This window comes from Typopeltis vanoorti, chromosome 3, assembly GCF_054136105.1.
Source record: "Typopeltis vanoorti isolate ZY-2024b chromosome 3, IOZ_Tvanoo_1.0, whole genome shotgun sequence".
Taxonomy (NCBI): Eukaryota; Metazoa; Arthropoda; class Arachnida; order Uropygi; family Thelyphonidae; genus Typopeltis; species Typopeltis vanoorti.
Window position 1 is genome coordinate 25,593,168 of NC_143551.1, and position 14,895 is coordinate 25,608,062.

Consider the following 14,895-nt stretch of genomic DNA (forward strand, 5'->3'; position numbering starts at 1 on the left):
ACTTTCCAAGGATAAGGAACTATATAACTATATAGCTAATTTATGCTGAATTAAAGGCAAGTGATATATATTTCCAGGAATAATCCAAAATCTACAATGAAAGTTCTAGAATTGGAAATGCATGTGGAACTGCTCAACTAATATATTCCTGTTGTTTGTGAGATTTTTTTTTTTTTCATGCCTATTTTGGATAATTGAAAGATAGACAAAATAAAAGAAGCTTCTATATGGCCAAGTCAGATTATATATGTTTAACTAAATGCTATTTTCAGTTTGTGTTTGTAGAAGTATCTTGTTTTATTTCTAAATATGAAATAGAATATGAAAGAAAATTATTGAGTTACAATATCATAAAAAAATCATTAAATCTGTAAAAAAACTTACTTTATTTAAAAATAAATAAATAAAAATTTAAAAAAAAAAGTCTATTTATACTTATACATCAGTTCAATCATTTATTTATGATAAGTAAATGCTGTGTAAATTTAGAAGAGGCAGATATAGTTCAACATCTTAATCATTTATACTTAACTTCATATTCTCAGTTTGAAACCCATTTCTCAGTTTGAAATCATTATTATTATTATTATCGTCATCATCTGAGACCTCCAGGGAGTCAAGGACTCATCGAGGGAGGCAGTAAATTACCCAACCCAGCTATCATACCTTCCTTTAAATTCATTTACACTAGATGCACTCACTACCCCGAAGGGCAAACTATTCTACTCACTCATTGCTCTCTACGAGAAAAACCTAGCTCTCCCTTTTCTTGACTGAGAACAACCTTAACTTCCATGGATGCCCATATGTTCTCTCCCTGCCTTCCATATAATGAAAAATTTCATCATTTTAAATGCTATAACACCCATTTAAAAGTTTATAGACCTCTATCATATCATCCCCTCTTTCTCCTGTTAACCAGAGTCTGCAATCCACATACTCTCAATCTGTCCTCATAATCTAAATCCCATAATCCGGATATAATCTTTGTAACTCTTCTTTGCATCCTTTCCACAGCTTCTTTATCTCCTTAGAACCCAGGAGACCAAATCTGTGATAAGACCACACAGTAATCCAGGTGTGGTCTTATCAAAGCCATATAAAGAGGCAAAATTACTTTCTTATCCTTACATGTCAAGGTTTGCTTCAATACAGCAATTATCCTGAGTTGTATTTGCAACTTTTGCTATGTGACCTTTGAACTTTAAATTCTTATCATAGCCTGGCTAATATAATATGCCGCTAGAACTCCAATCACGCCAAAGTGCATAACTTTACACTTACTAACATTAAACTGACAGCTATTTTCATTTGCCCAGATTTCCAGTCTATCCAAATTATTTTGTAATTGCTGAATATCAGTAGCATATCTGATTGCCCTGCCTATTCTTCGCATCATCAGCAAGCAATTCTACATCTGATGATAGACCCTGCTTGATGTCATTAATGTATAGATTGAACAATAATGGCCCAAGGACTGAACCCTGAGGTACACCAGATTTACCTTAAATCTGGAAGATTCACATCAACTGTATACCACTTTTTGATATCTGTCTGTCAGCAATTCCCTGATCCAAGTCAATAGATTATATTCCAATCCCATATTTTCCAGTTTATGTAACAGCCTGTTGTGTGGTATCTTATCAAATGCCGTAGAAAAATCCAACATTATCATAGTGTATCCATTCCCTTTATCCAACTCAGCCATAACATTGTTATAAATTATGAACAAATTGCTAAAACATGACCTTCCTTTAGTAAACCCATGCTGTTACCTGCAGAGTATAGAATGCTTGTCTACCCATTTCTGTATGGGAGTTCTTACCAACTTCTCTAAAATCTTCACTACCAGAGATACTAATAGGTCGGTAGTTAGACACATCAGTTTTTGCACCTGTCTAACCAACCTTGTGTAATGGAACTATCATACATTCCTTCCATTCCTGGGGTATTTCTGAGCTGAGACTCAAGTTATACAAATGTGTGAAAGGTCTAGCCAATTCAGCTGAGCATTCCTTTAGCAGACGGGCTGATATTCCATCTGTCCCTATTGGCAAATTTTTATCCAGGATATGCAAGAGCTCTTCAACCTCATTTTCATGAACCTCTAACTCTTCATCCAACGTACCAGTAGCACTGTGCACCATGCTACATACACCTGGTTGATATATCTTAGCCAAAGTGAGCACTCATTAACTGAACAATCTCCTTAACTTCCGACACTCGTGTACCATCTGCATTCAATAAAGTTATTCTTCTACATTCATTCTTTCTTTTGCTAGCGGCATAATGATATAATTCTTTCGGATTGAATTTAGCTTGAATGGCCAATTTCTTTTCATAATTGGTTTTAGCTTTTCTCACAATACTCATTACTTTTCTGGTCTGAGCTTTATATATTTCATAACTCCTCTCACTCTTATTCTCATGATATTCTTTCTACGTCATCTTCTACTTGTGGATCGCTTGCTTAATAAGACTGCACATCCATTTCACTCCCAAACAATTTATTCTTCGAACACTAGGGATACATTGAGATACTGCCTCATTTAAGCATTTTTTCAAAAATTCCAATGCATTGCTGACATTTTTCCCATTCACTAACTGATACCATGGGACCAAAGATAGTATTTTCCTAAGTTAATAATAATTTCCAGCTTTGTAGTTCAGCATGTAACCTGTTTTAATTGAAGCTGCAATACAATTAGATACTTCCCAAGAAAGTACAGCGTGATCACTGTCGCGAATTGGTGGTAAAATAGCCACGTTTCTTGACAGAGATCCCTTCTGTCTCTATGAGCAAATCCAACACTATTTGACCTCGTGTTCCTTCTTTCACATGCTGCTTGAGAAAGTTGTCTCGCTGCAATTCAATAGATTCCTGTTCTTTCTTATCATGAGATTTTTCTTCTACCCAATCAATTTGAATAAAGTTACCCATAAGGCTAAACTGGCGATGTATTTCTTCATCCCCTACAACTGAGCTGCCATATATTTCGTAGCAACACCCCACCATATATTTCATTCTGTTAACCTCCACTTCACACCAGATAGACTCAAACTCATCGCCACATGGAACAATTGTTACCATCATTGTTTTCTTGTATTTCTACCCTAACTGGACTTAAGTCATCTGATATCATTAGTAGCACTCCTCCTCTCCTATCTCTTGTCATTCCTAAAAAAATATATCTGTTACACTCGATCCCACTTACCATATCTGATTCTGATAGCCAGGTTTCACTAATGCCAACAATCTTAGGTCACATCGTATTCAATAAAGCAACAAACTCAACACCTTTGTTTCTAATGCTCCTGGTGTATAGACATAACAAATTACGACCTAGCCTATTCTTATAATTAGATATGCAATCTATTTGGTCTTGTTCTAGAATTTTCTCTTTTCCCTCCCCAGACATACTTAAAAGGTCCGAACCCAAAGCATATTTTTCCACTCCTTCGCCATATACATATAACCATGTTTCAAGGCATTCATATCTTTATCACGTTTGTATACCATAGCTGAACTTTCACACACATTTTTCCTATTCCTCCCTTGATGATTTAGTTTCCCTGACTCTCTGCATTGGGTCTCATACCAAGAAGTAATTTCTTCAGGTTTCTGATTCCAAATGAATTCAATTGCAGGCTGTCATTCTTATACAAATCTTTTCTGCCATCAAACACACCCCACACATTTAAAAACTCACATCCATATCTTCTACATAGCCTGCGCGTGAAATTGTTTGCTACCATTGCCCTCCTTCTTAACTCAGTACTATAATATCTAGGTAGTAATCCTACAATTTTTACTCTCTCAGATTTCTTTCTCGCTTCTTCCAACAGGCCTTTCATATCTTTTCTCATACTATGTTTGTCACCACTTAAATTATTAGTACCTACCAACATTACCATTTCTTTTACATTTCTTTTTTGGTTTTCAATTACTTTTGTCATATTTTTAATTTTTGCTACCAAGAAACTAGAAGTGGTGACTCATTCAGCAAGTGCAAATTTTAAAATTGAGTCACCATACCATATTACCTCTTTTTTCTTAGATATTAACTGACTAACCTTGTTGTTATTAATATTTTGGTTTCCGTGTTCAGTATTTTCCTGCCTGTTCTTGTTCTCATCCTTTTTCTTATCCTGTCAAAGTTCAGACAAACATTTTTCCACCTTTTCCAATTTCCTAGTCGATTTCCTAATAATTCCTTTTAACCAAGCTTTTTCTAATGACAACATATCCTCAGATAAATTATTATCATCACTGCAGCAGTGCTTTTGTTCAGGACAAACGTTCTCCTCAGTAGCAACAACCTTAGCTTTAGCCACTGCCTTGTTACACCGAGTTTTTGGCACCATTTTTAAGAGTAGTAAAAACTAATAATATTTCTGAAATTATGTTATAAAATGCTTTAGAACAATAACTACACTAAAAAACTACAATAAAATACTAAAAATACACAAGAAAATCTAAGAAAACACTTAATAAATCAACAAACATCACAAATCTTTCAGGAGTTCTCTGACAATACGTCTTTTCACCTGCTAATCTCGACATCAGACTCCAATTATCAAGGATAAAAAATAAATATTAGTTTCAAAAAAATACTATAATACTATTATAGTATTTATCTCACAGAAAACCATATAGAATAACTAACTGCACTGCACTTCTCTACTCCTGTAGAACTAAGCTGCTTGTGCTGTTCAGTATCCACACAACTTTAATTTCCATGCAATTTCAGTCATTGTGCATGCACCAGCATGTGTGATACATATCTTCGATTGACTTTAGTTGTTAAAAAATGCACATCAATGCCTCACTGCAACTCTGCATAGCAAATCACATTATTCTCTTTTTCATATATATATATACAGCAATCCCTCAATTAGCGTGCCTAATGTGTTCTTTAAAACAGGCACATTAATCAAATATAATAACCTATGGGAAAAAGTATAATTCGTTCCTCAAATTTCTTTTTTGAACCTTAATTTTTTTTATAAAAGAATTAAGGTATGTCTCAAGGCCTAGTTAAAGGAAAACCATAAAGCTGAAAGACAATAAAACATATTCAGAATATAAATTTTATTATTCTACTTCTTAACAAAGAATTGAGCTAACATAGTTTGGCAGGCATGTTTTCTTTTTTTCATACAACCGACAATATGGCCCTATTGCCTCTTCTACTCTTCTGCAAATTTTACTGCTTCTCTCTTCATCAGGGTCAGCCTCTAAGCATTGCTGCTTAAAAACTTCGATTGTACAAAAAATATTTTCAAATTGTTTCTGTGAAATCTCTTTTGGCTGACTATCAGTGGTTAAATTTTCTTCATATTCTTCGGGATCTTCCTGCTGTGCATCTAAATTTAGCAGGTTGGAATCACTCAATTCTTCAGAATGAAATTTAATTAACTCTTGACTTTATCATTGAAGGGGAGAAAGAAATGAAAGACGTACGAATTGGTCACCAACACACGAAATCACATGCTTTATAGATAAAATTTCCCAACTGTTATACAAGCAAAATAGTTACCATTTTAAAAACTACAATGATCATAAAAAAGAAGTTAATTTTCCAACGTGTAATAATAAATAACTCATCCCAGAAGACTGATTGATTACCCTATTATCAGAATGGATTCTCCTTTTTTGTGACAAGTGCAGAAGTGTCAAAGGGTCTTGAATCTGTGGGTGTACTATAGCAGACGACATAAATTTTGGCAGTAAAAATTTGGAACATAGTATACATAGTGTACATAGAAGTAGTGTAGTATGCCATTAAAAATAACTTTGTAAAATGTTTTAAATCGGTAAATAAATTATTTCATTCTGGCAAGTGATTTTTTAAAATAGTTAGGCATAAAAACGTATAGACAGAAAATTTTTAAAATCTGTAACATTTATTTTTAAGATGTATATGGTGCACTAATTGAATTTAGGTATCGAAAAAAAATGACGCACTAATCGAGGAATTACTGTATATATATAATCATATGTGCTTCGATTAGAAGCACTCACTTTATCTGATTTACAGTTGCACTCACTTTATCTGATTTACAGTTGCACTCAATGTCCTGATATTTGTAACAGTTTGATTAATTATTTCAAATAAATAAATAACTGCTCAAAAGTTTTTCTTCATGAATTTGTCAGAAGTGCAGCACACCTAGCACACTTTGAATATACATACCTGAATGCTGTAAAAAGCTATGAGTACTTTTTTTGGGTATAGCTGCTTTTTACAGCATTCAAAAAACTTCAAAAATCTGTAAAATATTACCATATGATATCACTACAAGCATGAGAAGGAAGCTGCATAAATATCATACACATTATACTCCATACACAACATCAAACTCTAGATGAGCAGTGATGCATACAAACAAATAGGAATAGAACTTAGCTTCTAATAATTATTCAAAGACAAACATCCATCTGAAATTTGAGAAACATACCAGATCTAATATTAATATTAGATCTAATGTCTGGGGAATTTATTATGTTATTTTATGTTAAAAAAAAAAAGAAGAAGAAATCTATCAATTATTCAACTTACCTGCCTCCTTTTTTTCAGCAGACTTAGCAAACTGATTTCATACTATGTATAGAAAAAATGTTTAATATGTTATGTAACTTTAGTTCATATTTAAAAAATTAAACAAGAAATTTGTAATTTATATAAATGAAAGTTACAGATCAGATACTTTTCATGATACTGGAATAAAATAAAATTCAAAAATACCTTGGTATGATCTAGTGCATAGGTTCCCAAACTTTTTCGGGCCACCGCCCACTTTGCAAGACATAAATTTTGCAACGTCCCCAATAATAAAAGTTTTCCGCGTTCAAGCCATTTGATATTTTTGACGTAAATAGCAACTAATGATACATTACTGTTTATGCTGTTAAATTTTTAAAAAGAAGTGGCCAATATGTGCTTCATCTTGAACACAGTTATTGCTATACCAATTTTGGTGAAACGTAGCCCATATGTAAAGATTGTAAAATGTATGCTCGAATAACATTATGCACAGTTTCATACAATGGTTTAAATATGAAAATGTGGAATACAATTAAGAGATTGCATTACATTAGTAAGAATCTTATTGTAATAATTAAAACACCATCAAATGTATTAGATGGTTTATTTCGAACTTGCAAAGTAAAAATACAAAGAAAAAATAAATTAATGTGAAGGATAAGCCTGGTGCATTTTTAAAAGTTTGTTAATATCGGGTTCAACTTTTTAAAAACAGTCGTAAATCACCACGCTCAGTTATATGCAATCGGTTCCTTTTCTTAGATAGTAAATTCACTACAGCACTAAACCCATGCACAGCCAAATAAGAAGATGGAAATATAATTAAAAGTTTCTGCACTATTTCCCATAATCCAAGGTACAGTGTCGGTATTGATTTTTGAAGCCAGAACTCTTGGTATCCAGTTTTGAATTTTATTTTTAGTTTTTCATTTGTTGTGAGTTCTATGAGTTCCACTTCTAAATTTGATGATCCTGCTGTGCTTACATGTGAGAAAGGATCTAGAACCCAATTTTGTATATTCATGTTTAGAATATCCTTGAATTGCTCATTGAAATGGAGAACCTCCAAGTGTTGGCAGTATGTAAGAAAATCTTCCTTTTTGAGAGACACTGCTGATAAATTTGAAAAGTGACTATATTCCCCTCAGCCCATATTCTGCTTGAACAGAAGAAGTTTCCCTACAAAAGCGGCAATAACGTTTTTTGTTTTAATTAAATTCAATTCATCACCCTGTAGTTGTAGATTGACTTCATTAAATATTTTATAGAGGTCTGTCAAATAAGCGATGTCATTTTTGGATGTAATCAGGTTGGCCTGCAATCCGTCGTCTCTGTTTTCTAGGAACTCTAGTCCTGAATCAAACAAATTGTAAAATCAATTCAGACAAATACCTTTTGAAAGCCAGCGAACTTCTGTGTGAAGCAGCAAACGATTGAAATCTTCATCATTTTCACTACAAAGTTGGCTAAACAATCTGTCACTCAATGAATTGCTTCTAATCTTGTTGACTACTCTAATAACGTAATGGAGCGACGTGTGCAGGCATTCACTTAAATTTTTCGCAACCAAATGTTGACGATGAAGAACACAATGTATAGCGAGTACATTTGGTACTGCTTGTTTCAAATGCACTATGAAACCCTTGTGGCACCCTGTCATTGATGGAGCACCATCAGTAGCAGCAGACAAAATATTACGAATAGGAATGTCTTTCTCTTGAAAAAACTTATTCATGATATTAAACATAGATTCTCTCTTTGTATCTGCTTCCAAGTTTTTAGCAAATAATAATTCTTGACAAACTTTTTCTTCTTTTATGAATCGTACGTATGATAAGAGTAGTGGTTCATTATTTGGGAGAGTTGATTCATCGAGTTGAATGGAAAATTGGCATGTCTTCAAATAATCGCACAATGATTTTTCAAGGTCTTCAGCCATTTCATTGATTCTTCTTTGCACTGAATTATTGCTCAAAGGAATTTTCCTGATGATATCTGATGCTAGCTTATGAAGCACAGTTATTACTTCTTTTACTGCCGGCAAGATTAATTGCTCACCAATTGTGTGTGGTTTTCCCACTTTTGCGATTAATAATGAAATATTATAAGAAGCTTGTAATCCTTCATTATCTTGTTTATTGGACGACGTAAAAAGTTTTGATATAGTTAGACGTTTAAAATATTTTTCTTCTAGTACTTGAAAACAGGACAAATCTTTATCCTTTTTGTTAGCATGCATTTTAGTCAAATTCTCTTGTAGCCTAGAAGGCTTCATTTGAAAACCCTTTTCGGCAAATCAAGCACATGGGTAATAATTGGTTCGTAGGAGACTGAATAAAACCATATTTCAAATATTCAATACTGTACTGTCAACATTTCTTCTTATATTCAGACATAATGAAGTAATAAAATTTACAAAAATATTCACAAAATAAAAGATTTAATTTACACATTGTATGACTCCACTTACCTATCACACTTTCGACTGATGATTGTTGGCAAAGCACACAAAAAATAACGAAAGTTATTCCTAAACCACTGGTATTTATAGATTTGAAATCTAGCCCGAATCGACTTGCATGCGTTGACTTGTCTGCGATACCATCGTACTCATGCTTTGAACAAGTCACTGCAAGCACCCATATTCCTGTCAAAACATGCTGAATTGATGTTGAAAGTTTATTTTTCACTTGGTCAGACTATAATAAATTTAGTTTAATCTTTTATCCAAGTGTGTGCAAACAAAGTTTGCGCCTGAAAGTATCTTCAGGACTTATCTTCAAGAAGTAACTTCAGGGGTAAAGTGGTACAACACCGGGCAACTCCTTGCAAAGGTGGAGCAAGCTACTTGCAAAGGTGAAGCAAGCTACCAGGTAGCTTGTAGCTTGCTCCACCTTTGCAAGGAGTTGCCCGGTGTTGTACCACTTTACCCCTGAAGTTACTTCTTGAAGATAAGTCCTGAAGATACTTTCAGGCGCAAACTTTGTTTGCACACACTGGGATAAAGGATAAAACTAAATTTATTATATGCTGAATTGAGTGAATTACCTACGTAATAGTTGACCGACATACTACTAGTTAAGACTCGTCTGCTGCATGGATAGACTAAAGCCTGTATGGCACGATCAATTTTTACAATAGCAAAAAATGAATAAATTTTTTAAGTATATAAAAAATAGAAGTTAAAATATCCTGTATGACACATTCAATTATTTATTTTGCACGCAAGCACATTTTGTTCTTCTGACCATGACACTGTCCGAATAATTATAAATAATAATTAATAAATAAAATAACTACACAAGATATAAACAACAAACCTACAAAACATAACCACAAAAAACAGTATAATAAGTTTCGAATTATATATGCTTTGTTTTTTCCCTCTAGTTAGCAATATAAGTTAGTACTAACTAGGCTAACTAAAATTTATGATTTTATTTCTTTCTTGCCATTATTATTTCTACTTGTAATATTAAATTATATAAAATTGGGTTTATTTTTGTACAAATCAATTAGAAAAGTGGTTTTATATATTTTATATATATTTTGAAATGAAATATAACGAATATATTTGCTACTGTAAACATAACCTATTATACACACATATATAGATGCTCTATTTTCTCATTGACATAGAAAATTGACATCTATTTCTATCTGACATGGTAAATTTTCAAATGATTAAATAACTGAAATAGAAAATTGATAAAAAAATTGATCATGTAAGACGGGCATAAGATGAATTAAAATGCAATATTTAAATTTTAAATGATTATCAAATCGCAAAATCACGAAAATAATTAATTTTTAAATATATATTATTAATTTCTTCTATAAAGAGCCACCGAACCCTAGAACACCGCAATGCCCCCAAATGCTTCTGATCCCACTATAGCTCCCACCCCCCAAGAAGGCTTCAGCACCCACTGGGGGGTGGTACCGCCCACTTTGGGAACCTATGATCTAGTGCAATCTGAATATTATATAAATCAAGTAACAAAACCAAGCTCTCAATTTATTCATGGCTACTTAATACCAACAATATATATATATATATATATATATATATTAATAATGGATCTTCTTTATTTACAAGTTCGATTATTAATTTTTAAAGGGGAGGGATAGGGGGATAAAAGATAAAAGCTAGATTACTGAGAGACCTCCACATAACCTTTAAGGAATGAAGAGACCAAGTAGGATTCTGACCTAATGACCCTCACCCTTCATGTGGTGCAACTCATTAGTAAGATAAGTATCCAGCAGATACTGAATGAATGAGAGCTGACTAAACTATATTCTGTACTGGCTTAAACTAGAAACAAACAAACATGATAGTAGAACATGGAATTTCATGCCAGTTGGGACATATCCCAGTTTAACAAGGCACTCACTTGCATAAGCAAAGTGGATATTTGATCCAGCATTATTTCACAGCCAAATGTAGAAATTATGAAAGTTTCATGAGTTGACCAGAGAGCTTGTGGGAATGCATTTCTTGGCATTCTCGAGTTGCCTTAGTGTGACTACTTAAAAGACATAGGCGCCACCCAAACATCTATATATATTCGCCTTTCATTTTGATAAGGTTTCAGTGGCCTGGCAGCTGTTTCAAACTGAGACCAGGCAGAAACCTTAAGAGAGCAAAAACTCTTGTTGTACTAAGGAACTTGAAATGGCAAAGAATTGTATTTTTCATAAGCGACCTCTCGGTCATGCGTAAAAGTAATTACTAAAATAAAGAGCCAAAAGGCTTCAGTTCGGTGATGCAAAATTACATAAGCAAAGTAGATATTAGATCCAGTATTATTTCAAAGCTGAATGTAGAAACTATGAAAGTTCTGCGAGTTGTTGGAGAACCAGTGTGGGCACAAATCAGCTATCTCATCATGTTGTAGCATCGTATGCATTTGTGGTCAGCTACTGGAACAGAATTCAAGATAAACACTATCGACAAAAAAAACTACAAAAAAAGCAGAAAAACTACAGAAATATCATGAAGATATAATGGATATTATGAGACAACAAAGATTAAAACAGCTGAGATCTTGCAAATTAATAAATACAACATTGAAACATATTGAACTCATCCAAGGATCCCAATCCCACCACTGGCTCATCCTGGGGTATATTGAATCCAGTACACCTGTAACTTACCTTATATTGACAAAACTGAACATACAATTCCAGTCCATAAAAAAAACACAGACACATCAATTTTAACAATTCTAATATACTGGGCCTCTCTGATCATGCTCTTAACACTCTGCACTAAACTGAACGGAAAGGAACGTGTTCCTTACATCATATAAAAACTTGGTATGAACACAAATTTAATAAAACTTGTGAAATTTTGATCAACCATTCTAATCTAAATGGTGGCCTAAAAAATGATGGCCCAATAATTTCAGCTCTTATTTCATATATTGGCCACCATCAACAATACTGTTTTTATTCTAATTTATATGTTAGTAATCTCTAGCCAAACAGATAACAGGACTTTAGCTTTGACATAGTAGTTTCCCCCCACCACCACTACTGGAGGTCAAGCAGTAATGTTGACAGATGGCCAAATTAGTGTGAATTTAGCACATCATGTATATTGTAATGTAGCTTGTCTATTTGTATATATATTATACTCCAGATCAGCATTTCCCAAACTATGTTCCGCAGAAAGTGAATAAGTGTTCCATGAAAAATGCTGTAAATGCTGCAACAAATTCAAACATGTCTGAAAATCAGGCGCTCCTCACTTTAACTGTGGATTGTGCTATTAAGGCCAGCACGCGTTCTGGCCTTGACTCAGCTGCCTACGGTTGTCGACACTTCGGAGTGCGAGTGAAACACAGAGGTATCTATTCTAGGAAACATGCAGTCACTAGCAAGGTCAATGCAATGTAATGCGGCCTGGTAAGCCAGTAGTGTGCGCTGTCACATTTTGGTGATGCGATACAGCCTGCTTCAGCGATAGTGCACACTTAGCTTTTCATTAAATACGAAACCGATGATACTCGACTCAACCAAGGTGTTCTGTTAAAATTTAACAATAGCTGTCTCCATAATTTATTATAATAAAAAGAAACTTATATGGGCTTGTGGTTTCACAAAAGATTTTGTTAAAGAAGTTACTTAGTTATTTGCATGTAATGTCACTGGATGCTATTTGGTCGTTACCATACCTTACTGGGTTTTTGGGAGTGAAGCCTTCTGCTAGAAGTGGTAGGGTCACAGATGCCCTTTCTACACAGAGTTAACAGGACAATCACAAACATCCAATCCCCAGGTGGGATTTGAACCTGCAAACTCTTTGCTGGAGAGTGAATATGCTTACCACTCGGCCAAGCATGCAGAAGAATTTTTTGAGTCATTAGAGAAGGCAAATGACTTGAATTAAACAGAAAATCTGCTCCTTGTTGGAAAACTAAAGAATAGGATATGAAATTAATCTCATGCATACAGAAATGTTTTGGGAAAATTTAGAGAAAAGGATACACCTAATAATAAGTGCCCACTGTATTTCTGTTCAGTACACAGGTAGCCATCACTAATACCACATTTTAACATGAAGATGTTCACAAATTTACATGAAGAGAGAAAACAAAAGAAAAAAGAAGTCTTATCGATTACATTATTACTGACAATATCTTCACACTGGTTAAGGTCACAAGAAGATATGAACAGAAGGTATGAATTTTAAACAGAATAAAAATCATATTGAAAAGAAAAATATATAAAGTTTTATAAGGAATTTATGTTGAACAGCTTTTAGAGATAGACTATCACCTACAAAAATATCAAGAAAAAATGAAAGTTCAAAAACAAGACCCAAAACTTAAAGTGTCAGTGTCGAATTTCAAAGAAAAACACTATATAATTAATCTAGAGAGGCATGTGTTGAGTTGTCTGCAAAGATATAAATTGAAACTCCATAGTGAATGATATGATAGAACAATAGTGCAGTTAGTGTACGCCTCTCGTGATGAGTTTTTGGGATCCACAGAGATGAGATGCCTATGTAATAATAATAGTAAGCATGTAGGATAAGTAGTATGAAAATGAGCAATGTTGCAGTGTAAGTACATACATGTGTTAGCAAACCTTTGCCCCCCCCCGTCTTTTTTTTTTAACTGATAATCTCAAGAAGGTAATGCAATCAATGTACCCTGCAAACTTTACAAAAACAACATCACAAGATTTTCATTATTTATTGCATATCTTATCATTGATGATAATTTTATGGTTTTCATCTGAATAATCTTTTAAAAGTAGTCATCCAGAATTTTTAAGATTTCTCTCTGTAATGGAATACCAATATTTAATGAATTTCTTGTTTCTTTGGCAAAATCCAAATTTAGACGTTTCACTCACCTCGATATAGTTCAAATAATCATCTTTTGTTTTCACACGTCGCTGCAACTTATATTCCAGAGCAGTTCGCTTTTTTATTATTTTTCTAAAAAGTAAAACAGAATAATAAAACTATGATAAAGTAAGATAATTGCTTAATTCTAATGGTTTAACTACATAGCGGGGGGAAAAAAATGTTTAAAACTTACATCCAAAATGGATGTAAACTTTACGCCGTAATAAATACACAATCATTATCATTCTTTAGTTCATTTTCAAGCAGTTCTAGTTTTTCTCTGCTGTTTTCCCTTGAAGACTTTGATTTGCTAACCTTGTCTTCTAATTTGTGAAAATAACTATATCAGCTTAGATCAACAGTATTTAAAAATTCCTGAATATTAATACCACAACATTCCATCTTATATCTGAAATAATCAATACTGCTGGGATATCTTTTTTTATTTTTCCATTTCACGAATATTCCTTCACCCCCCCTTTGCCCATATTAAAGAACAAAAGTTTTGTATGGGCAATTTAATATGGGCAAGCTTGAAACATATCAAGATGCATAGTCGATTTGTGTATGATGATTGAAATGTGCATGTGTGTAATTTAAGATGATTTCTTACCTAATTTCTTCTTTCGTGAACAGACCAACTCTTTGCATTTGTTTCAGCTCATTTATTGTTCTTTCTGTGTGTAAATGGACAATTTCAGCCATTTTTTTTTATTTATAACTTTTTCTTTTAAAATCAACAGATAGTAAATAACTTCAAAATTCCAAATCACGCGTAGACTTTTCATTAGATTACACAAGCACCATCTTTGTGTACATAAATTTCATTTATTACGAAAATAAATAAAAATTCGTAATGTACACAGGAGGAGAGTAAAGAAAATTTTAGATATAAATATCAGCTAACGCCTATTTGTTCCCATATACAGGGAGTAGGCGAGGCCGTTTACCCTATCTAACGTATTGGAGACTGAGTGGGCA

The 14,895-nt window shown here is 33.4% G+C and overlaps 1 protein-coding gene across 1 annotated transcript in view; it reads right to left on the reverse strand.

Annotated features, from left to right (window-relative positions):
• The window catches only part of LOC150108002 (U3 small nucleolar RNA-associated protein 6 homolog), an 88,464-nt gene extending 73,830 nt beyond the window's left edge, over window positions 1–14,634 (reverse strand). Inside the window, exons 1-3 of the mRNA XM_090415568.1 lie at window positions 14,528–14,634; window positions 13,920–14,004; window positions 6,564–6,605 (exon numbers count right to left, since the gene is read on the reverse strand). Coding sequence (XP_090271694.1) covers window positions 6,564–6,605; window positions 13,920–14,004; window positions 14,528–14,619 — 219 coding nt within the window. The 5' untranslated portion in view covers window positions 14,620–14,634. The remainder of the gene's footprint in view (window positions 1–6,563; window positions 6,606–13,919; window positions 14,005–14,527) is intronic.
• Between the last annotated feature and the right edge of the window lie 261 nt (window positions 14,635–14,895).